This window comes from Sebastes fasciatus, chromosome 9 (assembly GCF_043250625.1).
Source record: "Sebastes fasciatus isolate fSebFas1 chromosome 9, fSebFas1.pri, whole genome shotgun sequence".
Lineage (NCBI taxonomy): Eukaryota > Metazoa > Chordata > Actinopteri > Perciformes > Sebastidae > Sebastes > Sebastes fasciatus.
The window spans coordinates 27,162,410-27,190,349 of NC_133803.1; the positions used below are offsets into that span (position 1 = coordinate 27,162,410).

The window sequence follows — 27,940 nt, forward strand, 5'->3', positions numbered from 1 at the left end:
GTGACGTCACCGTGTTTTGTTTTCCATGGCGGGCTTAGGAGTCTTCAGCCTCCACGTGTTCACTCTGTGTGTTCGTCTCTAAAACCGCTAAAAACAAGTGATTTCTTGCGATTTAACAGCCTAAATTGAAATATCTTAGACTAGCAGCAATGGAGAGTTCATTGGTAAAAGATAACCCTCTGCTTTTACCTCTCAACAAGGAGAAAACTATCTATGACGGATTCATCACAGTACAGGTTAGTTCATCTGACAGTTGGGTTGCTCTTCCTGGTTTAAAACGATTCACCAAATTACATTAAGAAAAATGTCATTTTAAGGATTCCTCTCTATTGACACATTTACATGCTTGATAGAATATAACTTTATACATGTCATGAATGTATACAAACCGCTGGTAAGTTCGGCATACGTGTAATTATCAGGCACTCTAGAAAACTTAACTTTTAATCAACCTTTAACTTTTTAACGTTGCTACGTTTCGCCCCGCTACGCTAGCTAACTGACGTCAGCGTTGGCTGAACGTAGTTGGCGAAATGATGCAAAGCAACTTTAAAAAGCAATATTTACATAGAATATTGTTTTTTTTCCTATGTATGGTTAAAGCCGAATTGAAGAGTTCATATTTTTGATTCAGATGTGGTGCATCGTTTTGTTATACTGCCTATGCACGTTTGCAAAATAAGCACAGTAACGTTAAATTGTTTTATTTCTCAATGGAGTTCGGCAGACTAAGTGTTGCTTTTCTTCTGATTCAGTTTTAGAGGTTATTAAATGCAGCACTAGTGACTGTTACACTGCTCAATTTACTTTTTTTTGTTTTATTGATTTTCAAAGATGATTTTTTATCCCACAAAAATAACAGATACAAAACATGTATAAGTCAAACAAAATATATATCATTCATCAGATCTGTTTACAAAGTTAGGTCCAAATTCCCTTCCCCACCCATCCATCCATCCATCCATAGGATCACAGGTTACAGAATACATTTAGGTGCATGAGGGAAAGATATACAATAAACAAAAGACAGGGGGGGAAATATTTAGGAAAATAACTTATAAAAAGAGAAAAATGTAATAAAATTTTTTAATTAAAATAAGATAAAGAGAGAAAATAGAAGGGGGTGGGGGTGTTCACTACTATAATATGACATTCATGTTTTCCACCTGCTCAATTTACTTTTAATAATGTTTTGTGCCTGTCATGTAATTTACACATGTCATGCTATGATTCTCACAGGAAAGAGACTTCAGATTGAGAATACTACTACCACCAGATCGCCAGTTTAAACGGGCCAGGTATAAATTATCATCTCACTTTCTCTTTACAAGATACCTAACCCAGGCATATTGATGTGTCTAACTATTCATAACTTTGTTCTTGCAGGCTGCACTGCTGTTGGCAGTTAAAACACCTGTTGCATGGTTATGAGCACATAGTGAAGCAGGTAAACTCTACACACACACATCCCCAAATTAATCCAACACAGTGTATTTTTGCTGCAAATTTACGTCACAATATGTTTTGCTGTGTTGTGTCTGCCAGCTCTTATTGAGATCAGGTTGATTGTTCTGTGTTTTAATATTTTATGTCATGTCATTTTGGCTCCTTTGTGTTCTCTGCATCGTGCACGGCGTCGTTCTCGTACTCCCTGTCACCCATCAGGCTTGCCTCACTTCAGAAGCAGAGAAAAATATTTTTCACTGTTTAATTAACATCGCCTGGAAAATGTCCCTATTTGTTATGCTGCCCCTCAGGGTTATTTGGATGAGATTGATATTTCACCCCGGGCTGCAAAGTTCATTATTTTCACAGCCTTTAAGCTATCATTAATTATTAAAGCTGGTGGCAGCCCCCATTAATCACAAACACTGTGTTTGATTTGAATGGCTGGCTAGAGGAAAAAAAAAAATAGACACTGTCACTTCATTATCCTCCCATTCAAGGATGTCTCTTCTCTCTTGTTTGACTTCTCACAGAGGCTGCAGCAGTCGGCTGATCTTGTCAGTTTCATTCTGGAGCTGAAGACTGTCTTGGTAAGGAGGAGAATGACACAGTGGTTGGCACGGTCACTTTGACATTGTTGCTTTATGAATAGAAAGTAAATGGGAACCTTCAGGCGCTATCAATAGCCTTGATAATGAGGCACACATGTACATGTATATTTTGTTAGAAGTGTAACAACCTTGCCACAAAACAAAGCCATAACACTTATTGGCCCTGATTCAGTTTTGCTGTATTTATTTGCTTTTAGTAGAAAGACAATGTTGCAGAGCAGTGATGTTGTGATATGATAGTAATCTGGGTTTAAAGGTCCCATATTGTGCTCATTTTCAGGTTCATACTTGTATTTTATGTTTCTACTAGAACATGTTTACATGCTGTAATGTTTAAAAAAAACTTTTTGTTTCTCATATAGTCTGCCTGAATATACCTGTATTTACACTCTGTCTAAAGCGCTCCGTTTTAGTGCATTTCAACAGCATTGCGTTGCTAGGCAACAGCTTGGGTCCATGTTTACGTCCTGTCAGCTGATGTCGTTCACATACACTGCAGCAGGAAAACTGGGACACATTTGGAATGTTTACGTTTAAAAATATGAAATGGTCTAAATATTGTAGATTTGTGACATCACAAATGGACAAAAATCCTGACAGCTTGTTTCAAAAGCACAGTTTCTGAATACGGGCTGTGGGTTTTTCTCTGTGTACTGAGTGTTTTGATACTTTCACAGTATTTATAAAGCACTTAAACCTACTTTTATGATATAAAATACATGAAAATCTCACTTTTTACAATATGGGACCTTTAAACTAAGACGCATTCTCTCTGTCGTTGCAGGAAGTGGGTCTGAAGAACCGGCCTGAGTGCCGCTCCATCCCGCCTCCACAGTATTATTCTCAGCTCATCTCTGAGATGGAGACCCTTGGGTGGGGCAAGTAAGTCACTATTAGGAGCACTAACACCGTATCTGAAACCAGGTTTTAAAGGAGACCTGTAGAGGAGCCATCTCTACATGTCACTCTGACACCACTTTTACCTGTGTTGTTTGATGAATAGGGTTGTTTTGATTGACGATTGTATCGACAATTGAAGCGATTATTGGCAATTGCTGATGCCCCTGCTGATTTAAAATGATTATTCTTTATTTATTTTTTCCATCAGTTGGGCAAAATGCTTTTCTGACCCTTCTAAATCAGTATGCTGTAGTAATCCAATAGTAGTGCCTTCACATCAGGGGTGCAGGATCCCCTTGTGGGAACTCTCCTCAGGGCTGGCTGGCCCCACCGGGTGTGTTGGTGGTGTGCCACTACTGGCTTTAGGTTGGCTTGGAAAGACCCGGGGGTAAAGGTGGCACTTTACAAAATGTTCTTTCTAAATGCATGACGTTTCCAAAGTCGATGAGTAATCGTGTTAAATAATCGTGATCTCAATATTGACCAAAATAATAATGATTATGATTTTTTTGGCCAAAATCAAGCAGCCCTACATGCTGTGCAGGCCGACGCTGGGTATCTGCAACAATAACGATAGGACTATCTGAAAGTTGAATTTTACTCTATTTAGGAGTAAGCACCTGTAACTGTCTGTATTTCTCTACATGTTCAGATTGTGACAAAGTGCACCGCTATTACAACTGCAAATCTTCAGTTGTTTTAGTCTTTAGTTGCCTAAATGGTCCAAGTGCATGCTCATAAATAATGTAGAGTCTGGTTCAGACATGATCTCTTTTTTCCCCCCAAACCCTCGGCTGAAACGAGGAATGGGAAGCGGGAGAAAAAAAAGAGCGAGAGCACATGAGAGAGGGATAGAAGTGAAACTAAAAAGAAACTGAATATCATGCGTTACAGACAACTCTGAACTCAAAAACTTCCAACCTCCTACTAGAAAAAGTACAATGCAACACCACTCAAAGTTCCTACTTCTTACTCAGGGCAAAACCATCTATTCTGACTTCATGAAGAAGCAATTGTCACACAACAATGGAAGCACACATTGTTAATGGTAACCATGAATTAAACTGTATTTAATTAAAATAATACATCCTATCATGTAGTAAAACCTGTTCTGCAAGTAAATTAATGTCAAAATATGTCGTCATGTTATTAGTTAGCTGGTTACGGTAAACAATCTCTGAAAGTTATCTTCTCTGCACAAAAGTTATTTGGGAAAATGATAGAAAAAAAAAATAAAAAAATGTGGAGGCTTCACTGCTGAAAGTTCAAATGTGTAAATTTGCCAAAGAAACATGAGTTTGTCACGGTCAGTCATGGTTTTCGTGCACCTGGAGGTTGGAAGTTAGAAATTTCAACTCGGAAAATTCGGACCTTCAAGTTGTCGCAGCATTAGTGTTACTTGGTTCCTTATTTCAGTGTGGATACTAAAACTCCACTTGGACTGAAGGATGAAGTGATTAGAATTTGGGGGTCAAAGTTCATTGTGACCTCACAAAACACGTTTTTGGCGATTATTCAAGAATTTATACTCTAATTATGAAAATTTCCCACAAATATCTAATAGGATAAAATGATGAAGTGATGACATTTTAGACAGACATGGATGTAAACTGCAACTTGTGTGGTTGGCGGAGGCGTACAACCGTGACGCGGTAATTTCTTTATTTTCACCAGTTTCATTTCCCAAAGTGCATCATCTGGTTTCCAAGGGGGTGTCGTTAAAGATGAGCTGCAGATCTAACGATGATTGATGGAACCGCTGCTGCAATGCTACAGAATGAATCGTCACTAAATGTAAATAGTTGTTTTAAATTGGCATACAGTGAGAATCAACTGATCATCAAAAAAGTATTTTCTCTTAATGAAACATGGTAATGTTCCTAACCCCACTTACACGGTCCCAGGATACTCTGGAAGTAATTTCCCTTGATGGAGCCTGTTTCACGAGGATGATCTAGATATCAACTTTTCCTTTTCTCCGTAGAAGCTACATACTGTAGGGACTAATGTACACCTCAGTTTGTAGGCCAAGAATAGGCAATTGTGAGCAACTCACAAGCCAGAGACGAGGAAAAGTTATTATTGAAACCGTAAGTTATTGATATAGATTCTTTTTAGTTTTCGTGTATTTTCCCCAGAGGTAAGATTAACATACCGTGGCGTGTATATATACGGCTAGAAACCTCTGGTGCTTTAAACCGCTATATGGAGCAGTTCTTGTTTTTTCCCCCCCAGCAGTCTAAACTGATTGGAGCGCCTGCAACAACACAGCTCCACATTAACAAATGGCTCTTAATGACTTCCTTATTTTTAGTTATTGAGTTATAGTTAAATCCAGGTCACATTTAATAACTCTGAGCCCACGTGCGGTGACAGGCCCAGCCAATACCGTCGTCTCCACCCGTCAGGAGAGGAGAAGGAGGAGGAGGAGGAGGGGGGGGGGGGGAGTTAGTGGGAAGATATCTATTCTCCCCCAGCTCGGATTAAGCCTTGACTACTACACTCATTTTCCACTTTCCTATTAATGACCACGGCTACAATTATGATATTAGCAAAATGCAAATGGCTCTAATTGAAGACTCTCAGGTTTTAATAGGAGAAGGGGGGGTGAAGGTATGCTTTATGCTGGAAATGGGACCAACATCATTTTCAGTGTCGTGTTACGGTTAGGAGGCATTATACACAGTGGGCCTCAATCTCCAAAGCACTCGAGATTCGCTTAGCGTCTTAATTGGTATGGGCCGTGCTAATAGCCACCAGGGGTTTTCAGCTGTAATTCTGTCTGCTGATTGGGCCAGGTAAGTGAGTCTTCCCTCTCTCTCTCCTCTCTCTGCACATCTCCATTTCTGCATTTGAGAGTGTGGTCATCTTAATTGGCTTGAGATGGCATACCATGTGTTAATTAATGGAAAATGAGGTCAAGTAGGTCAGCCGCCATCACTCGGTGGCCCCGAAACGTGGCCCCTGGAAGCTCCGGGGCTCATTACGGGCACAGCTGGCACTCCATGTTTCGCAGCCTCTCGGTGTACGTACCAAAGTCTCTTCTTATCACAGTGTTACCACTCTGTCACACTGCGTTGCTGCTCTTCCGAGGCCAGTTATAGCAGCTCTCTGACAGCAGGGCTCTGCTGGGCCAACCGGGCCCAGGGCTGAGGGATTAGACGCTATCATGGATTTTCTTTTTTTTTTTCATATTTATTTTGTTACATTATTGGGCCAGCTAATAAATGACTCCTATAATCACAGGATGTAAATACAATCACAAATAGTATTGGGATTTATGCAGTTGCGTCCAGTAAGTAATGAGAATGTCCTGGTTAGCACAGTTAGACTGCAAACCAGGCTAATTAATATATAGGTGTCTCTGCTTTATAAGATTAGTGTATTTTTGTATGTGCACATACATTGTTTGCATACATGTGACTTACGTCGTCCTCTATCGTACCTCGTGTGCGCTTTCATTTTTGCATGTGAATTTCTCACGCAACACACACAAGCATTGCAGTACATATGTGTTGATCTCACCGTTCATTAATCACTTTGTCGACACCACACACAAAAAAGAAAAAACATTCAGAGAAGACATGCGCGCACACACGAGCACATATGTGCGTGGTGTGCACTGTCTGGAAGCAGCTCACTTGGCTGTGGAGTTGCAAATGGGATGCTCTCATCAGTCTTGCCAGCAGGACGTCTGACTGTCACGCTGTTTCCATCATGGCCAAGTAGGGGCGGCGGCTAGTCCCTGCTATCCTGGGTGTGAGACCTCAGAGGAGAGGAGATGGAAATGTGTGTGTTAGTGATACCCGATGAGACTTTCTCACTGCCGATACTCCGTTTGTTAAAGTTGGTTGATACCGAGCACTGGTCTGACTCCTCTCTTTGATACAGAATGAAATAAATGGTATAACTTAAATTATTTCTGCTTTAAAGGTCCTATATTGTAAAAAGTGAGATTTTCATGTCTTTTTATTATAAAGCAGGTTTAATGCTAAATAAATACTGTGAATGTATCGAAACTCTCAATCCATGGAGAAATACACACAGCTCGTATTCAGAAACTGCCTTTGAAACAAGGGCCATGTCCAGAAGGGAACTCTCTCTCGGAAGTCTCGTGAGAGTTTTTGCTGATTTCAGATCAGATTTCACAATTTGCGGGTTACCTTCTAGACACGACCTTTGGCATTCAGGATTTCTGTAATTTTGTGATGTCACAAATATACAATATTTAGGCCATTTCACTGTTTTAAACGTAAACATTTTAAATGTGATCTCTGTCTGCCACCGAGTACGACCGTCCAGGTAAATGAAGGCTCGATTTACGGCACAAAGGAAGTGCGTCGACCATTGCGCAACCAAAATCAGGAAGAAGATAACGCTATTGTTTTCCCCCGGTATCGATCCCTAGTTGCTAAAGAGCATCAATGCAAGTTCTTTGCAGTTACTATTCCCCAGTAGCGGAAATAGCGGATCAACCAAAGTAACTGTGGGAAACATGATCATTAAAGTCGCTAGATGACGGCATGCGCTCATTTACATATTTGTGACATCATTGCATTGTCATTTGCATAAAGGTTGGGGGTTGTGTCGGTTGCAGCAAGGGAGAGACACCGCACGGAGTGAGCGGTGTTTCTTTGTAGTACAACAAGACCAACAGTGTTGCAACTCCTCTCTAGAGAAATAATCTAGCGGATTGTGTTGCATCAATCTCAGGAGAATGTCCCAGTTAAACCTTTATGCAAAACCGATAATATCTTTTCCTCTTCAGCCAACTAAAGGTGAATACAGATGTTGAGTTTTAGTCATTTTTATGTTGGTACTCGCAAATTTGAAAGCTAAAACCTGATTCGATAAAGTATACAAAAGGATTTTGATCCAACAAGCAGATTGATACTTGATTTGGACTGGATAAAAGGCTATCAAACCCAACTCACAGTGTATATATATATATATATATTAATGTAACCTTTCATAGTAATAGCAGTCTGTACATACTGCTAGCACCCTGCAGGTAGAGAGCAGTGGGTGGTAAAACATTCATTTAATTCCTGGTGGCTTTAAAAAGGTGTTTATAATGTCGAATATCTGACTTTTTAAAACCTGCAAAACCCTTGTACTGTGTGTTTGCCCAATAGACCTAACAGACTGGTAACTGCAGCGTGTTTTTACTCCGAGAAACTGATTTTTCCCTTTCGAGAGAACCGACATTCAGTTATTCACGTGTTGTGCAAACCACCAGCACTTCATTTCAACGATTCAACTTCTTATGTATTGATTTGTTCATTTGGATGCTTGTCACTTCCTTCACTTGGGTAGGTCTATTAACCGGTCACGCTTGACAGATTTGTGTATTTATTGCTGTTAGCAGTAATGGGTATTTTACGGGCCTGTGCTCTTTGTAAATGTGTACCTGAGGATAACCAGGGTCTTGTTGTATATTCAAGAAGTTCGAAACTGCGGTTAGATTATTTCGGCATGATAGGTGGCACTAATATCGGTTTTGGTATGTGTGGAGCAGATATGGCGGTGTGTTAGGGAGATCTCAATATGCAGATGGTTTTAGAGATAGAGAGATGGGGAGGGGGCGGCGAAATTGAGTAAGCGTGGGAGCAGAGATGTATCAGGTCAGCATGCAAGAAAGGGACAAAGAGTCGAATTGGGGTGATCATGATATTGTGTGTGTAGATGTTGGCGTGCATATGACACTTCAGCACCGTTGCCCTTTGCCGGCGTTTGATTACCAAGTGTGTGAGCGAGCGGACACTTTAATGAATCGGGCACATTGGAAACCGTCTCCCATCATTCCATCACTTCCCTAAGTGTGTGTGTCATTCCCGAGCACACTGCTCACATCACTCCTCTCTAACACTCTCCATAAATCCTCCGCAGATATACAGCCACGTCAGCCTCGGCACAGAGCGTTCATCGTAATGTACTGTAAATCTGGAGGAGGACTGTCCAAAATCCTTTGTCTCGGATCAGTCTTTTTGTCTTCAGGTTCTCGGTAGACTAGCGAAGGACTTGAGAGAGGGGGGAGGATCGGACTCCTTCATAGTGCAGCAGTAAATCTGACGGCGGTGTTGGTGCGCGCTCTGGGCAAGATCAGTGTTTTGTCCTCAGCCTCAATAGGTTGTAATTAGCTCAGGAAGGAAAGGGTCTGATTTACAGGTTGACTCTCAGGCTTGAAAATGTGAAGCCACTTTAAGGTCACAGAAAGATGCATCATTTTACAAGAGCTTGAATCCGCCCCCTGGAACTGCTAAAGTTGTGATAGTGGTGTTACACTTTTTACTCAAATAAGGAAAGAGTGATGTTGGCTGACGTTTGTTCACATCTGTTGTTCAATCATGTGGCCTGTCGAAGTGTCTTTAAGCAAACCCATACTTCCACCCAGCCTGGACAAAATGACTGAAACATTAATACGTTCATCTGATATTAAGAAGTGTTCTCCTTATCTCGCTTCTGATTGGATTTCGATATGCAAATTATGCAGACAGAGCTGGTGGACTTATTAACAAACATTGTGTGTCTCAAGAAGCAATGGAGGATACTCTGCAAGGTCAGGGTCACAGGAGACTAAGCTACTTTTCAGTTCGTTAACTAAACTAAACTACTACGCCAGTCTGTTAGTCATACTGCTGCAGCACAGCCAGTATGAGGAAAGTAAAACGTTTTTTTAACATTAAAACATGTAAACATGTTCTCGTTGAAGCCTAAAATTCAAGTATGCACCTGAAAATAAGCATTATAGGACTTCTTTAAAGCGGCCCGGTGCCTTAACGGCGACTGAACCGAGAAAAAAAAGCAAAAGAAATGACGACATTATAGAGCGGCTTTTATATTGCTAAGGCGAATTTGAAATTGAACAAGATATTAACAGTTAACACTACAGTTTAAAGTTAACTTAAATATGTGACTATAAATACATACAAAACACTTAACAATTTCACATAATAAATAAAACCTAACCCAACTACAGTATACAGTTAGAGTACTAATAACAATTAAATCAATTTTGAGTTGGTATTCTTGGTGCTTCAAACTTCAGCGATTCTTTTGCAGAAATATTATCATATCTGCTTTCTTTGGCAAAATACGACACCTCTCCTGACTAATTGCATGTCCTGCATAGGAAGAAAAACCCTCTCAAATGGTGTGTACAGGCCTCATTACAGTTATTATTTGCATGAATCTATGTGGATTAGTGTGAAATTGCAGCCTTACTGTATTGCATCGTGAAATATGTACTCACTCCAGTTATTTTGTATCAGTCAGCTGATGCGTTGAAGAGCCCTCAGATTAGTGACTACTGTGCAATTAACAGTGTGTACATACAGTCAGTATGTTTGCTTCCAGTTTTATTAGAAAGCATAAAATCCCGGCTGTTCTGTGGTGACTCAGGATGAAAATAATGTTCCCAGCATCAGCATGATTGGTTTTGTTATATTCCTCCATTAGAGCATTAAAAAGGCACTTGCTGGAGGAAAAAGCAAATTAGAATTTATAGAAGCAGAGCCCGTAGTTATGTCGTGCTTGTTTTGGGGGCGTGAATGTGGAGCTGTGGCCTGATGTAATGTCACCGTGTTAGGTACCCTGTGTGATAAATCTAAAGGCAGAGTTGATGTCTCAATATTGCTCTCTGCCGCTGTGATTAATGATGGATGATGGCCGCTGTCACTTTACAGTGTTGCGTACCCTTCTCTGTGAATGCGTGTTTGATTTATTGTGTGTTTGTATCTTCAGGCTGCTCTTCATCGACACCGAGTTCCGAACGTTGAGACTGAAGGCGGAGGGCTCCTCTGGAAGGCAGCACGTTCTCACTATTAAACTCAAGTCTAAGGTAAGACGCACACTCTCCTGCACGCACAGAAACACACACACACAGTTTACTGTAAAGGACTGGATAATTTTTCACACTGAAAATTATTCATCATCAAATGGAATACTCTCTACAGCTTAATGTTGACCTACAGCCAATCCAAATCCAAACCGGCCGACTTCACCAAGCGCATATGGGATGTTCAATTTGCTGATAGCAAATCAGTGATTTACATCTGCGCCCCTAAATCTAGGTCAAACTGGAGAGGGTGCGGAGAGACATGATAACCCGCTGTGACTGAGATGTAGCACAGATAAAACATCTCCACATAGACCTCAGCATGATGGAAAACCTTCCTCTATGCATAGGGAAAACCAATACACCCACACTCATCTGCATAGCTGCTGTCTCTGCTCGCTGCTGTTGAGAGAAGTACACAAAACCTTTACCTGCTGTAGGTAAAAGTAAATGTAGCCTGGGGGGGAAATAGCAGTGTAATACAGAGCGTTTGAAATATTTGCATGTTACAGATCCCCAAATTGTCAGATAAGAGGTGACAGAGTGTGTTGAATGATATTTTGTCCTGGAAAAACGTAATGGTTTTGGTAGTCAGAGTGTACTAGAATAGACTTTTGCATTCTCAAAATCCCCGTGAGTCCTGGGGCCTCGTTGTAAGAACCACTACTCTAGTAAAAGTATAGTAATACAAATTTCAGCACATTATTACCTTGTGTTAATTCCAGATAATTACAATTTGGATAAAATTTTCATCAGTTCTATCTAAGGATGGGGGAAAAAATCAATACAGCATAGTATTGCAATATTTTGCGTGGCAATGTTGTATCGATACACGGGCGTCAAGTAGCGAGCTTTCATGATAGAGTGCTCCAGGGATGACGTATATTTGTAGGTCAACCAGGAAGTTGGCATCACCCTGGTTCCCTCGACAAAAAGCCAATGAGATTTTTCTATTGGGTTTTGGATTATTGCAGAAAATAAACTCTGTGGCAAACAAACGTTTATGATATGATGTGTTTTGTTCAGCCAGATAATCTCCACAAATGAACACCACTTTTAGAAGAGTTTTGAAGTGTGAATGCAATCGGCAGAAGTAAAAAGCTACCGTTAGGCTATCACAGTTGCATGAGCGAGAGTATACACAACGAGACTGTAAAGGCGGACGAGCTTGTGTGATGACGTTTAGTAGTCTCATTTAGCCACTTGTCAACAAACGCCTTTTTAAACACACACAAAGGCTTAAAAATTCACGAGTGGGATATTGATTGATGTATTTTATGTCATAGAACAAAACGTTAAAGTCTCTTCAGCTTGTGTTAACCACAGACCTTATTTCAGGCATCTAAATAGAAACCCATTCAAAAAACCCATTGATTTCCAGACGAGGGGAACTGAAAGTGCTAAAATGCTGACTCATTTCTGGGTTTTATGACTCATTCCAGGAGCACTAGCATTACTATTACCTCTTTTTTAAATTTTATTACCTTTTTAAAAATCTGACAGCGGGCCCCGGCCACTTTTCTGTCTTATAGAGGTTGCAGCGGGCTCAGTCTTGCAGCTAGAGTGAAACTGAATGAAATTAAAAATATGTAACTAGAAAAAAACAAAGGAATTGATTTGTTCCAACCATGTCATGTTAGGCTGTCAGTAAGAACGCTAAATAACGCTACAAACTTAGGCAAAATTTTGGCAAGGAAAAACTGGCATGGCCATTTTCAAAGGGTCCCTTGACCTCTGATCTTGAGGTCAGATATGTGAATGAAAACTCTGAGGCTGTACCTTATTAGATAAGATATGAGTTTCCCTGCAACAAACAAAAGCACATGGAAACGTCATTGGACCTTCCCAATTCTTTTTCCTAGTAGCTGGCAGTAGTGTTTGTGTCTCACAGTGGGGCTGCGTATTCTAGGCATGGTGAGGTGGTGCTTAGCTAAGCCCAGATGACATCCACCGGGGACAAGGGAGGGTGGTGGGGACCCCACTCTGTGTCCACCTGCCCACCTGGCCCTCCTCACCCCTCTGGCACCGCAAGCTTGGAGTTTGTCCCTGCCTTCCAGCTGCTTCCACCAGATCCAGCGCCAGGTCATCCCTCACCGGGCACAGCTAGGGAGGAGGCAGCACTGGCATGGACACATAGAGGCTTGGATGGCAGGGAGAGGAGAGAGAGAGAGGAAGAGCGGAGAGGGAAAGGACGGAAAGTAGCTTGATGTTGAAGGTGAACAGAGAGAGGAAATCTGGCTCATATGTACGGACCAAAGCTCCTTATTAAGGGCTTAAGGAGGTTTTGGCAACATATTAAAGATGACCAGCACTAATGCCAGGGTTTACTGTAAGTTCTCTATTATTCAGGTAATAAGCACGAACCAATAAAGGAAGGTTGCTAATAAAGGCCAGGCATAAAACAATAAGGAGCGGTGGAATTACCTGTATTATAATGGCCCTTGATTTCAGACGGAGGCAAACAGAAGCAGCTTCTCATTTCTAGCCGGGGACTTTCATGTTAGATTCTTTTAAAGGAGGTCTTAATTTAAGCTACATAACGGTCTTATCTTCTACACCCACAGCACCCTGCAGAGGCTCCTGAATGCTCAGCTGACCTGCCAGTCCCTCTGGCCATAACCTGGACACCACAGGTATGTACACAGATACAGTATATCTACCAAAACTATTTCTCCATCTCTAAATTAAGGAGAGACACCCCAGGCAAAATCAATTGGGGCTATTTTGCTTCCATAACATGTCTTCCTTCAGACTAGTGGTAAGAAAACATCCAAAATACACATTTATTTATTTAACTACACTTTATTTATGTCCGTAGATTTCTCCTAAATTCACCAAGAGTTAGCATTAGATAATGTCTCATTTGCATATTTAAACATACATTTTCAGAAAACTTAATTATGATAATACAACAAAATAACTGTCTTAATGTAAGTAGTCAACTGGGTAAGTTTCATGGTGATATCTATTAGTTTAAATCTTTACCCTATTCACCTGTAGTGTCTCCCCTTCAATTTTTTGGTTAATGTTTGAAATGCTGATTAGAAACAAAGAAGTGCTTTGGGTTCATACAAGACTCAATTTATAGTTCCAATCTCAAAAGATCTCTGTTTTGTTCTCTTTGGTTGCACCTATGGCGATAAGCGATAATTGCAGGTGTGTTTTTGGATCTCACTTCCCAGAGATCGCCGATTGTAATTTTTCCCATGACTGTCGCCACAGACACCCAGTTCGCAACATTGCAAATGTAAGGGCTTTCATCAGTGGGCCATAGGCTCAATCACCATTGTGTTACCTCATTCAGCGATAATCAGTGACATAATTATTACTTTAACGTTTGACAAAATGGTCAGCGATCTTGTAAAGGCCATGCTACTGTATTTTGTTTAAATTATTTCATGCAGCTTGTGAATTTATGCATTCTATGATCATCTTCTCAGCATTTCAGGCTAGGTCCATTGTGATTAAATCCCTAAAAAGGCTACACATTAATGCACTAAAAAATGCATCCACTCGTTTGTAACTCATTCAGTCAGACCTGTTGCAATAGCTCCTGAACATCTTGTGCAACTTGTATATGGAGCTTTTAACATTTTTGAGTTATGAAATAGAGATACTGCTGTGGTCAAGTTCTGATGCAACGATCATGAAAGCAGGTCGATTCACTCTCTGTGTGAGTGCTGTTAAGAAAACAACCTCTGTTCAGGAGCTCGATCATATCACCTCCGTCATTGAATTGTAGATGTTCTATCTGAGTACATGAAGGACTTTGCTTAAAAGCTGAGGTTCAAAGTTGATTTTTTACGTCAGAAACGGCAGTAAATATGAATGCTATTTCCTTCCTTCCTTTTAGAACAATCTGGTAAATAGCAAATTATGATGAAACTGGTTATAGTGCTCTCCACAATAATGGTAAAATCAGGATACTCTACTAAATTGCTGTATTATTTATGCACTAACCCTTAGAATCACATCTAGTTTCATGATGGCAGATGTTAGTGTTTTTTCAGCCCTGAATAGTGTCTGCAGCTCTTCCTCTCAGGCTGCATAAAGGGTTGGAGGGCTGGATTCATACCTGGAACGAAGTGTAAACAACAGACCCACCGTGCGTTTTGGATTTATAGTTCAGCATCAGATTTTACTCTATCACCTCAACATCAGACAGATGTGTTGCACTGTATGTCATCAGAACTTATTGTGCTTTCATTATATTTCCCACAGTAAGTGTGTTTTCATTCTTACATTCACTTTGTGATGTGAAGTAATGGTGCGCTAGGTTTGTAGTACTTGTAGAAGTAGAGTTACAACCAGGTAACTTGTGTTTATGTTCTTTTATTAACTATGATAGAGAGCGGCAGCTGTGAACGCGTGAAGATTATAAGATGGCAGTGTTATTTTGACTAGTTCTCAGATATTCAGCAGTTTGGTTGAATTTTGCGTAAGTGATGGCTTTAAATTTAGATTGAATGGTAATAGAGGTGAAATGCTGCCCCCTATTTGTTTGGAGCATGTGGCCAGAGAGGTTCTCTATTCGATATCCAGAGCATTTATATAGCAGCAAATAACTATTTGCCATGTAAAGATAAAGTGGGGTTATGTCCACCTGAGAAAGAAATCGCTCTCCCTCTGTGTGTGCTGTAATCTGAGTTTCTCTGTGCTTTGTTTACATGGCCGGACTGGCCGTGCGTGCCTTTTAGTGCCCCATTGGTTAACTCACGGCTGCCGCTCTGCACTGCTTTCATACGGCGGATACAGATGATCATGCCGCCGTCCCGACTCACGGCATCGTTGCGGAAGCGTAGCACCCACCCTTCAGATCCCCCCCAAGATTGAAACTGTTAGCTGTGTCAGCACTGTTGCCATTGTTAGCGCTGTTAGAACAGTTAGCTGCAAGCCGCCAGCTCAGCTGTCGCCATGTTGAGAGCCGTGCGGAGACAATAAATATGCTCTGAATTTCGAATTTAGCACCTTTAAGGCCTCAATAACCGCCACCAATAAAAGGGTAGCCATGTAGCCTGAGAGGTGAAACTTAGGGCATAAGAAATCCACAATGCACTTGTTGCTGCTGCTGAAGTTTTATTGCTTTAAAGAACACAGTATGCTTACTCAGATTAGCGAACCAACACCTTTAACCGACTCCTCTCTTCTCTCGTTTGGATTTTGGCAGCTGTATAGTCAGAGGGCATCGAAGGGTTTAGAGAGCTTTTAGTGAGAGAATTAAACTGAAACTGTAAAAGTAGGAGGCAGGGCAAAAAAAACAAGACCTCCATCCTCAGTATAAATTATGCCCTGCACCAGTGACATAAACCAGAACCGTAATCTGCTTCCTTCATGATTTATTTTTCAATAATCACACAACCTGTCCTTAATTATCCTTTATGTACTGTAGGTTTCATGCCAGTAAATAACAACGCCAGATTCAATCATCATCACGTACCGCATTTGTAAAAGGTCATGGTGGATAGATTTCTAATAGACATTTCAAGGCCACACATATCCACAGCTGCCATGTCATGAGATTATTACAATACACCCAAGTCTGTCACGTTATTTATTTGTCAAATATATTTCCTTTTTTTGCTAAAACCTCAGAACCACAAATGTGGAGAGGGTTGATGTTCCCATTTAATGTTTTCTAATGTGACGTTTTGAGGCTCAAACTGTGATTAAGGGTTTACACAAACACACTTGACTCATCCTGTGCTACCGATTGCATAATTTGACAAAACACTTCTCCACCTGCTGTATTAAGACATTTTTTCCCTTCAGCCCCTCAAATTGAGTCCACTATAATTGGCGTAAAACTGTTTTGATGTAAAACCAGCTGTGGGGCTCTTTGTATCTCTTTGCTTCCTCGTTATTGTTGTTTGCCATCTTGCTTCTTTCACTCTGCCTCTGCCTTTCATCTCTGTCACTGCCTCGGAGTCTGTGTGTCACTAACGCACACACACACACACACACACACACACACACACACACACACACAGATTTTAGTTTTTTTTACAGTCACACCAACATTCGCTTTGTCCATCATAAAAAAGTACTGCTAGCATTGCACTGGACCGCTCCTCCTAGTGTTTCAAATCTATAACAGAAGGCTGCTGTCAGTGTGTGTGTTGAGTGACAGTGTAGGCAAAAATCAGAGAGAGGAGAGAACAGTGAGAAAGAGAATTTGAGCAGAGAGATGCTAATGTGTGTGTGTGTGTGTGTGTGTCGTTGAGCTGATACATGGCAGGCGTACAGTGAGGACCAGCTTAGAACAGCGCTACCGTATGGAGCCTGTCTGCCTGCTGGGCCGTTGATGGATCTCTCCCACACTGCAACATGAAGTGTGTGTGTGTGTGTGTGTGTATACATGTGTGTATGTGCTTGCATCTGTGCCAAGTGTGTTTTTTTGTCTGATGTGTGAAGGATGTGTGCGTGTGCGTTTGTGTGTGTGGCGGGGGGGAAGGGCCTGTCTGTCGGCAGTCCTGACATGTTCATTTGAATGAGTAATTATTGCCTGCTCTGTTGCAGGGCCAAGACATGCCACTCTGTGCATTTGTGTGGAACTAGAATGGGAAGAGAAATAAACCTCTGTCTGTGTGTGTGAGTGTGTGTCTTGTGTCTTGTGCTAGCAGACTACACAAAGGTGATTTTTAACAACTAAAAACCGCATGAATTAAGGAATCGAGGAGGTTTCGGTGTGAATAAAAAGATGTGGGGACACCTGAGCCACTGTTGAGTTGAACGCCTGTATGTGTGTTTGTTGTATGTTGTCTTGTATCTAATATACATAGTTACATAAATTCGACCAATAAGTGGTTTTGAAAGTCATGGCTGGTACTTAAAGGGATAGTGCAGATTTTTTTGAAGTGAGGTTGTATGACGTACTTATCCATAGTCAGTGTGTTACATACAGTTTGGAGAAGCAGACAGGAGTAACAGCACAGAAGCAAAGCAATGAACTGCTGTGGACGGGGGGCAGCAGCCAAATGTATTTGAGCCACCAAAAAAAAGGCCCACCTAAAAAAAAATCAATGTCAGTTTTAGGGCTGACCCAAATGCTTCGAAGCTTCGATCGTTGCCATGGTAATTGAACTCCAAATCAATATTCAAATGATCGTTTTGGGTTTTTTAATATATAAGTATGTTATAATAAGTGTACACTTATTCACACTATACATAAGTGTACACAACTTTGGAGATCAAACCTTTTAAAGTTCTCCTTTTTATCTATTAGTCAAACTAAGAGTGAGATAATAAGATAAAGTAAAATATAAATATATATATGTTAGGGATAATGTACAGCGAGCCGGTCATTATTGTTAAAGAAACCCCGACGAGAAGCGGAGGGGTCTCATGTGTCATGACCACCTGCTAGCTGTACATTATCCCGCTTATTACACGGCTACTTACTTAAGAAATCAATAATTTGACACAAAAAAACGGTCTGCCAGAATCCGACATCAGAGCTGCGCCCATAGCAACGGTCTGTTATACATAGCAACGGTTTGCTATAAAGAAATAACAGACTGAAGAACGCTGTGATTAACCAATCAGAATTGAGTATTCAACACAGCATCCAGTCAAACGTCTTGTTGATTTTTCCCATGTAAATTCATCACACAGTGAAACATATAGGGCCAAGTGAATATGTAGATTTCTTCAAATACTAATATAGACTATGTCAAATACTGATCATGTTCATTTCAGCAGCCCCGTTTGTTCTCTGACCTGGGATCTGTTCATCAAGACGAACAGGAACATACTTTTCTATACTGTAGCTCCGTGGTGCATTCAATGACATACAGTAAACGCTAAATAATGATCACTTTACCTGATTGTGTTTTGTACTTAGCTCATGTCTTGCATGGAGAATTCAGTAATGTTGGCATACTTACACTAATGCCAGATTAGGAGTAGTCGTGTGATTTAAAAACATGTACAATAACGAATGAATAATTCTTAATTCCTTTCCATGTAAAGAGAAGTGAATTCTTTCAGCCTGCCGGCTTTTAAGAGCTAAATTGAGGTCGGTCAGAGATAGCATAAATAGATAAAGAGGACTGATTGAAATGGCCAAGGAGCAAATCTCAGCTCAGATTCAGTGTCTTTCATAGTTTCTTACAGCCTTCCGCTCTCACTCATGTTCTTCTCACAGATATGGCAGGAATTCAATTACCAACTCTTCTTCCTTTTTTTTTTCTTTCTGAACTGGGCCTCGCGTAGTTATCCTGAGCTGTAACCGTAATCATGCCACTGGCATTAATTGGGCTGTAATTGCTGAGGCTCTCAGCACCTGGACGATGCTTAATTGTGTGCACTGTGCTGGCACAATGACCCATAATTTTTGGTTCATTTTTTCCTCTAATTTTTTTCCCTCTCATTCCATCTGTATTGGTCTCCGACACCTCTATCAGCCTCCCTTTCTCTTCTCTCTCTCTGTGTGTGTGTGTGTGACCATGTGTGTGTGTGCGCCTTAAGTTGTTTCAGTTTATAACCAACTGGTCAATTGCTATCTGCACTTTTACTTCACTCCAGTTGCTTTATCAAAACCAAAGATGTACAGCTCCTCTGTGTGGTATTTCTATGTAATCATGAAATCAAGGATTCTCTGCCCTTCTGTCACTAATCACACTTTACTGTTTCATTCTGTATTTCAGTTAGCTTAATTTAACCCTTCATTGGAGTGCTGCAAGAAGTTACCTTTACCATTTAACCTTTTGGCTCAATTTCGGCGAGTGCAGATCAGATTTTACTGAGCATGTGTTGTACCCCAAGATATGACCTCTTGTCACTCTCCTTGACGGCCTTCTGGCTCCAGCTCCGTACTTTAATAACAAACATGAAGTTTAAATAATTTTTCTGAGAAAGAAAGTAAAAAGTGTATTTCCCAAAATGTTGAAATATTTCTTTAAAGTCAAGGTTAAGTAATCTCAGTAAAACATGTTCATAAGACATTAAATACACACCTTTATCTTTATTTGTATTGGACTGCTACTATGACAGAAATTACATTTGCTGTTTGGACACAGTTTTGTTGAGTAACAATGACAAAGAGTTTGTTTATAACTGAAGCTTCGCTGCTGCTGGAGCACCGCGGCGTTCTTTAGTATTGTGAGTGACCGCTATGCTTGTTCTGATCTGTTTTGTTAGACTACTCTGGACCAGCTTCACAGCCAGTTCCTGCTGGTTCTGGAGTCCCTGACTGAGTTCTGGGATGTCTTGGACGAGATCGACAGTAAGACCTGGATTCTGGAGCCGGAAAAACCCAGCCGGTCCGACACCATGAGGCGGATCGCCATCGGTACTGTTACGAAGGAATATCTCAGCACAGTCAAAGACGAGTCAGTCAGACAGTCACACATACGGAAACACTAATCAATCCATATGATAAAAAGAGAAGCTATCCCATCTGTGTGCAGGAAACAACGTATCCATCAAAGTGGAGGTGGATCCCAGACACCCTAAGATGCTGCCAGAGTGCTGCCTGCTGGGAGCCGAGCATGGTGGGTAGGACCCCAGAGACATGGCAACACTTGAAAGTGTGTTTTCAGGCAGTGCAAGAGCAGAAGAAGTGTATCTGCACTATTACACATCCAAAACTGACACACTGTATTATAGCATGTGAAATCCTCCTCCTCATTAGAATACAGTTATCAGCCCATGAGCTTTGGGAATAAATAGTTTCTTAATGTGACACACTGAGATGACAGTCACCAAAGTCACCAATGAAACGTTGACTTAACTGACAAACTGACGTAGTAAGCAAGTGAACAGTAACACCAGAAAGTGGTTTATCCAATAGCTCGCACTTAAAAAGCTCTGTAACGCACAGTAGTAACTACTTAGGTAGTGTGTCATGCAACACACCTAATATGACATTGAGTCCCTCAATCAAAAACATTTATATTAACCTAGCACAAGACACATTAAAATTAAGTTGTTTTTTGTGCTTTTCAGAAGTCTAAGGCCTAAATTTCCATCTTATTAACACTGAAAATTCAATTTAATTTAATTTATGGAGAACTGAGACTGAGATCACGCTGCGTTTACATCTTTAATCACACAAAAAAATAATGAAATAAACAAACCAAACATCTGTTCTTGTCTCAGGGATACTGTCCTTTGCTGCCTTAGCTTTGATTAATCTTTAATTGTTGCATTTTTAGTAATTAGGAATAAGAATGTAAATAAAAGAAATGCATGAAGTGATGTTAATATATACTGCAGATCTTCCTCTCAGGCTGCGTACAGCCTCAACAAAGTGAGGGCAGCATCTATGTGGCCTGAGAGGCGAAACCAGCACAAAGCTTCATAATACTGTTTGGAACACATGCTAATAATTGAAGATGATTCAGGTGAACATTTCTTCATCTGAATTTTATCAGAGGACAGTGTTTAGTGAGATTTTAGTGAGAAAATCAAACTGAAGCTATACAAGTGGAGGGACAAAATTGGGATTTGAAAAGTGGAGGGGGCATGTTTGTCCCTTCCCTCAGTGTAAATTACGTTGTTATTGGTAAACAGCGTAAATCAACATGTTTAAGTTCACCAAAATTGAACTCAAATCTTCAATTGAAAGCAAAAGTGCCAACGGATCTCCACGGATTGCAGCAATTCCATTGAATTAATTTAGATCAGAAATGTTGCCGTTAGATAAGTTGGTGTGACTGAGAATGTAGTCACATTGTGAATTTAGGGTTATCGATTAATGCTTTGATTATTTCTTCAATTATAAAATCAAAAAGAAAATACTGAAAAACGCACTACAATATTTCCCAGAGCACAAAGTGACATCTTCAAACTCTTTGTTTAATCCAACTAAATCCCCCCAAAATATTCCATTTACTTTTGTCACAGAGAAACGCGAGAAGCAACAAATCTTCCCATTTGAGAGGCACAGAGAACATGCACACGTTTAGCATGATTTCTTAGATTAGTTAAACAATTAATCAGAAATAATAGAGGAATCAATTAATTGATTAATTGCTTCATCACTAATGGGAATGACTGTGTACCGAGCCTCTTCATAAGCCCATATCACTGCAGTCAGATGCCCGTTTTTCACAGAGTAATCTGCCAGCCGAGGATTATCCCAGGCAATAAAGTACAAATTCAGCCTGTGCTCCGCCATTATTCAATCAGATCAGGGAGAAGCCGTCAGGCATGAATGAGAAAAGGAATAGTGCTGCTTTTTCAGAGATCTTTACATGTCTAGACTTCAACCGGGCTAGTTGTGTTGCCCATTGTCTGTCGTCATGTCAGAAGACTTGCTTCCAGAATGGCACGTTTACATTCTCACCACACCGACACCGGAGCCGAGCACGGCGAGCTTCGGCTTCAGCTTTCTATTTAAGTCCCCGTCAATTGTCGGCCATTGTTTCTGTAAACCCAAGGTCATGCGACTCCTAGCCTGTTGCCTAGCAATGCAACTCAAAAGATATTAAACACATACACACTTCTAGCCACCAAGACGGGAGGCAGGCAGCGACCCTCAAATACGAGGGGTCGCGCAGAAATATTGCTTTTTGCATGTAGGAATAACAAATCGTGAAAGTGATGAGCGCTGCACGGAGACAAAGCTCCCCTGTGGAACAGAGGAAGCTATGATGGTTTCATATCTGACGGTGGTAACGCCGCAGTCTATGGCGAACGGGGGCTGTTGTCAAATAAGAGATGGCGTTTGAGGGTATGCAGAGTATGGGGTTTTTTTAAGACAGTAATTTTCTGAAGGCTTATATACTATAATAATAATGTATCTGCGGGTGCTTGGAATCAAATTCAAGGCTTTTTATTAGTAGTACAGTTTACATCCGACACCAAATAATTCCCTTTCTTGTGTCGTTGCAGTGGTGACTCCGCTGAGGAATAAGCTGAATGCCAACATGCACTTGTGGTAAGGTTCTCTCCATCACCAAGCTTTTACTTGGGTTTTGGACTGTAAGATAATACGATATAATAATTTATTGACTTTCAGCAGTCATATAATGATGATAATAATAATAATAATAATAATTTCTGCTGTCTAAATGTCATCAGAGTTTAGTCGATTTCATAAAAAAACACAATTACACTTCATTTTAAAGTAAAGTACACATTTAAAATTACACCACAGGTTTTAACATTTGCCTCCCTGCATGACACGTCTGAGGATAATCTCCCTCCACCTCTCTTCAGTTTAAAGCAGCAGAAATGCGTGTGCATTTTTTTATTTTTTTTTTCCTCTTCTTTTTTTATACCAATGGTGAAAGTCTCCTAATCATCCCCCAGTGTCTTTGCAGGCTCATTTGCATGTGGTTAATTAGTGTGTGAAGGAGCTGTCTGTGGTCTGCTGGCAGGAACCCGGACTCCAGCGTCTTGCACAACCTCCGGGATGTTTTGGAGATCGAATTCCCGTCACCTGCCACCCACGAAAAATCTGTATGTGACACAGTTGCCCCCTTTCCATTTCAAACATGTCCGTTCCCATCACGATTACCTCAAGGAGCTGTGCGTGTTTACATCTATGCATGCATACTCCTGCTTGTGTGTGTTTGAGCTTCAAGTTATAAGGGGGCGGACATACGCTATTGCCTATTTTTCTGTTTATTTCCATATTTTTTTCTTTCTCTCTGTGTTTTGTTTTTCCATGAGGTGGGCACAAATTCTCCTTTAATTGGGTTGTTTACAGACACGATCATTAGAATAACAAAGATGGCAGAATTCTCTGCACTATCAAATCGCTTTAATCACGCAAAACCATTTATCTCTCTTTTTTTTTTTAAACACTCGTTCTTTCCCCCTCCCCTCTCCGCGGATGGGTTAAAAGGGCGTCGTGTTTATCCGCTGTCGCCGCGGTGATTAATGCCTCAGCTTCATTAACATTCAGAGGAGTGCAAAAAAGTTGAGTTGACCAGATGTTGATTTTTTTTTTTTTTTTTACCTGCCATCCTCTCTCTTAATGGATAGCTCCAGAAAAACAGGAGCTTCTCATTATGCCAAAATGCAAACGAGAGCAGAGAGAAAAGTGACGGTGGGAAAGTTCGGGGTGTTACAGGGTGATGTTAGCGCTGGAGTTTTAACTAGAAGGCTGTTTAACACTAAGTAGTTACAGAGGACCTGCACCAAATCTTAAGCGTCTGCAGCTCTAGTATATGTGCTGAATATTTATTTTATTGTGTATTTGTGTGTGTGTAGAGCTTCAGCGTTGAGTGTGGGATCTGTTACTCCTATCGTCTTGAAGCCGCGATCCCTGATCAAGTGTGTAATGACCCTCGCTGTGGCCAGCCCTTCCACCAGGCCTGTCTGTATGAGGTATGAAGACACACACACATACAAACACAGAGCTGTGTGAGCAGCATCTACAGATTTCCTTTTCCTCAGGCAGGCTTCCATAGTTCTGAAACATGAATCCAAAGAGATAGTTAGCAATAGCGATATTTTGGATTTTTTGAAGTGGGGTTGAATGAGGTATTTACCCGTAGTCAGTGTATTACCTACAGTAGATGGCGTTCCAGTTTTTTTTAAACAGTCTGAATTTTTCATTCCTCTCAAAATTTGAGTCGAATACAGAGTTCTGTACCGATCTAGCCATATCAAAGTATATTGAATCAATTTTAATATTTTTTATTATGACTTTTTTATTCTTCGACACACTACAGTATGACTTTTTATCACTTTTATCGACATACTATTCTATGACTTTTTTAATCACTTTTTTTTCGCCCTTTTTTCGACATGCTATACTATATCGACATTGTTTATTTTTTTAATCACTTTTTTTCAACGTACTATATCACTATTTTATCAATTTTTTCGACATACTATATGACATTTTTATTCACATTTTTCTTTGACATACTATAGTATGACCTTTTTTCGACATGCTATACTATGACTTTTTAAGACATACTATACTATGACTTTTTTATAACTTTTTTCGATATACTATACTATACATTTTACATCAAAAAAAGTCATAGTATAGTATGTCGAAATATTTCATCAAAAAAAGTCATAGTATAGTATTTCGAAAAATTTCATGAAAAAAGTCATATTTTAGTATGTCCAAAATTTTCATGAAAAAAGTTATACTATATTGTCGAAATATTTCATGAAAAAAAGTCACAGTAAAGTATTTCGAAAAATTTCATGAAAAAAGTCATAGTAAAATATTTCGAAAAAAGTCATATTTTAGTATGTCGAAAAAAGTCATAGTATGTAGAAAAATTTAATGAAAAAAGTCATAGTAAAATATTTCGAAAAATGTCATGAAAAAAGTCATTTTAGTATGTGGAAATATTTCATGAAAAAAAAGTAATATTTTAGTGTGTCGAAAAATTTCATGAAAAAAAGTCATAGTATGTGTCCAAAGATTTCATGAAAAAAGTCATTTTAGTATGTGTAAAAAAGTCATAGTATAGTATGTCGAAAGATTTCATGAAAAAGTCATATTTTAGTATGTGTAAAAATATCATGACAAAAAGTCATAGTATGTCGAAATATTTCATCAAAAAAAGTCATAGTAAAATATTTCGAAAAATTTCATGAAAAAAGTAATATCTTAGTATGTCGAAAAATGTTATGAAAAAAAGTCATAGTATAGTATGTCGAAAGATTTCATGAAAAAGTCAGTAAAATATGTCGAAAAATTTCATGAAAAAAAGTCATAGTAAAGAATGTCGAAAAATTTCATGAAATAAAGTCATAGTAAAATATTTCGAAAAATTTCATGAAAAGTCATATTTTAGTATGTCGAAAAATTTCATGGAAAAATGTCATGAAATAGTCATAATCAAATATTTCGAAAAATTTCATGAAAACGTCAGTAAAATATTTCGAAACATTTCATGAAAAAAGTCATATTTTAGAATGTTGAAATATTTCATGAAAAAAAGTCATATTTTAGTGTCGAAAAATTTCATAAAGTCATATTTTAGTATGTTGAAATATTTCATGAAAAAAGTATTATTTTAGTGTCGAAAAAATTCATGAAAAAGTCATAGTAAAGAATGTCGAAAAATATGAAAAAAAGTCAGTAAAATATTTCGAAAGATTTTATGAAAAGTCATATTTTAGTGTCGAAAAATTTCATGAAAAAAGTAATATTTTAGTATGTCGAAATATTTCATGAAAAAAAGTAATATTTTACTGTCGAAAAATTTCATGAAAAAGTCATAGTAAAATATTTCGAAAAATGTCATGAAAAAAGTAATATTTTAATGTCGAAATATTTCATGAAAAAAAGTCATAGTAAAGAATGTCGAAAAATGTCATGAAAGAAAGTCATAGTAAAATATTTCGAAAAATTTCATGAAAAAAACTTATAGTATAGTATGTCAAAAAATGTCATGAAAAAAGTCATAGTATATGTCCAAAAATGTCATGAAAAAAAGTCATATTATAGTATGTCAAACTTTCATGAAAAAGGTAATAGAAAAGTCAGTATAATATGTCGAAATATTTCATGAAAAAAGTCATAGCATAGTATGTCGAGAAAAAAAAAAAAAAAAAGTCATAGTAAAGAATGTCGAAAAATGTCATGGTATAGTATGTCGAAATAAGTGAAAAAAAAGTGAAAATATGTCGAAACATTTAATGAAAAAAAGTCATAGCCAAGTGGTCGCGTTTGCTTTTGGTACCTGTGAATGCCCCACTGGCTAGTTTACGGCCTCCGCTCGGCACTGCTCTCATACGGCGGTTAAAGCTGATTTCGCCGTCTCGACCAATGGCAGCGTCGCTGATACGTAGCACACACCATCCGGTAAACACTTATCTCTGTCAGCACTTTCGCCCTTGTTTGAAGTGTTTAGCGCTGTGAGCCACGGCTTGCCGTATTAAGAGCCATTTAGAGGCAATAGAAATACTCCCAATCCTGTGTTTAGCACCTTTAAACTGAGTTTCTTAGTTGGCCAAAAAATGTTTTGCTGTTGTAGTTCCACCGTTTGGCCGCTACGAAAATTAGCTTCACAGCCCGGCGCTCTTCCTGGGGGCTTGGTAATACGCTGACTATGGAGAAGTACCTCAGTAGTGGTTCACAACACAGGAAATGAGCTCCAACTGCCGGGATTACTTTGTTTATATACTCTGTATTCAGGGAGATTAAGCTTATTGACATCTCCTTTTTAAAGCCGAGGAAAAAAGTGGCAGGAAGACATCATAAAGTTCCACATAAAGGCTATTAAAATGCTTAAATTTATATACCGTTTTAAAGTGTGCAGTAATAAGTGTACATTGAAACAAGCGTTATTATCACTTGACACGCTGACACATCAGATCCAAAGCAATGATTTGATAGTGGTCTCTTTCCTTTTTTCCTTCAGTGGCTGCGAGCGCTCCCCTCCAGCAGGCAGAGCTTCAACATTGTTTTCGGAGAGTGTCCTTACTGCAGCAAGGTACGTCTGCGCCTCGCACCGCGACTGACAGCTGCCTTCATAAAGGCCTTCACGGCAGAGTCAATAGACATTCAGCATACTTTAATTAGCATGGCTCTATACATAATGTAACCGTCTCTCTGCTGAAAGGCTGCCGAGTGTGTTCACAACAATATGCCGCATTCAGTCCGTTTTACCGACGCTACTCCTCGTGTGATAAAGGAGTAAGTAAAGTATGCGATACTGTGAATTGATTCAAAGACGGTACTATTTGTGCATATAGTTTTGAGTGCATTCGGGAGTCCTTCATCTACAGTCCAGTCGGAAACGAGAGCCCACTTAATTTTTTATTCCACAAAAGTTATCCTTCATGTTAACTGTGATGAACATTTACTAAGCAGGATAAACTGAGGATTCTCCTTCTATTTCAGCCGATTACTGTGAAAATGGCAGTCCAGAAATCCTGAGAAGTGGCTCCGTGTTCCCGTCGGCGCCATCTCGACTTCGGGAAACAGCTTGAAAATGCCGTGCTGAAACTAGTAGAAATGTTTTCTTGCTCAAGAGGGTTTACATGCTACGACGGAGTAGAAGGGCCACATTGAGGAATAAGAAATCTGAGATTATGAGAATAAAGTCGTAATTTAATGAGAATAAAGTCATACTATTTCAAGAAAAAAAGTTGTAATATTACGAGAATAAAGTCATAACTTTACGGGGAAGAAAGTCGTAATATTACGAAGAAAAAGTTCACAATATAATGAGAATAAAGTCATAACTTTACGGGGAAGAAAGTCGTAATATTACGAAGA

The 27,940-nt window shown here is 39.6% G+C and overlaps 2 protein-coding genes across 2 annotated transcripts in view; one reads left to right on the forward strand and one right to left on the reverse strand.

The window, feature by feature from the left end:
* fancl (FA complementation group L) lies at positions 1–27,846 on the forward strand. Its single transcript, XM_074646998.1, has 14 exons — positions 1–236; positions 1,240–1,298; positions 1,387–1,447; positions 1,980–2,036; positions 2,842–2,939; positions 10,701–10,797; positions 13,359–13,427; positions 19,933–20,083; positions 20,202–20,285; positions 22,630–22,675; positions 23,118–23,199; positions 23,956–24,072; positions 27,081–27,152; positions 27,563–27,846. Exons 1-14 carry the CDS (start codon positions 150–152, stop codon positions 27,596–27,598), a joined length of 1,116 nt encoding a protein of 371 aa, XP_074503099.1. The 5' UTR covers positions 1–149; the 3' UTR covers positions 27,599–27,846.
* The window catches only part of vrk2 (VRK serine/threonine kinase 2), an 80,260-nt gene continuing 79,780 nt past the window's right edge, over positions 27,461–27,940 (reverse strand). Inside the window, exon 15 of the transcript XR_012595318.1 lies at positions 27,461–27,906. The gene's annotated coding sequence lies outside the window, so the exon portion shown is untranslated. The remainder of the gene's footprint in view (positions 27,907–27,940) is intronic.

What these genes read in the sequence shown, in the direction of transcription:
- fancl (XM_074646998.1), top strand. Translation starts at nt 150, where the DNA reads ATGGAGAGTTCATTGGTAAAAGATAACCCTCTGCTTTTACCTCTCAAC. An exon ending in GAGACCCTTGGGTGGGGCAA is followed by an intron (nt 2,940 to 10,700) that starts GTAAGTCACTAT and finishes TTGTATCTTCAG; the next exon opens with GCTGCTCTTCATCGACACCG. An exon ending in CCATAACCTGGACACCACAG is followed by an intron (nt 13,428 to 19,932) that starts GTATGTACACAG and finishes CTGTTTTGTTAG; the next exon opens with ACTACTCTGGACCAGCTTCA.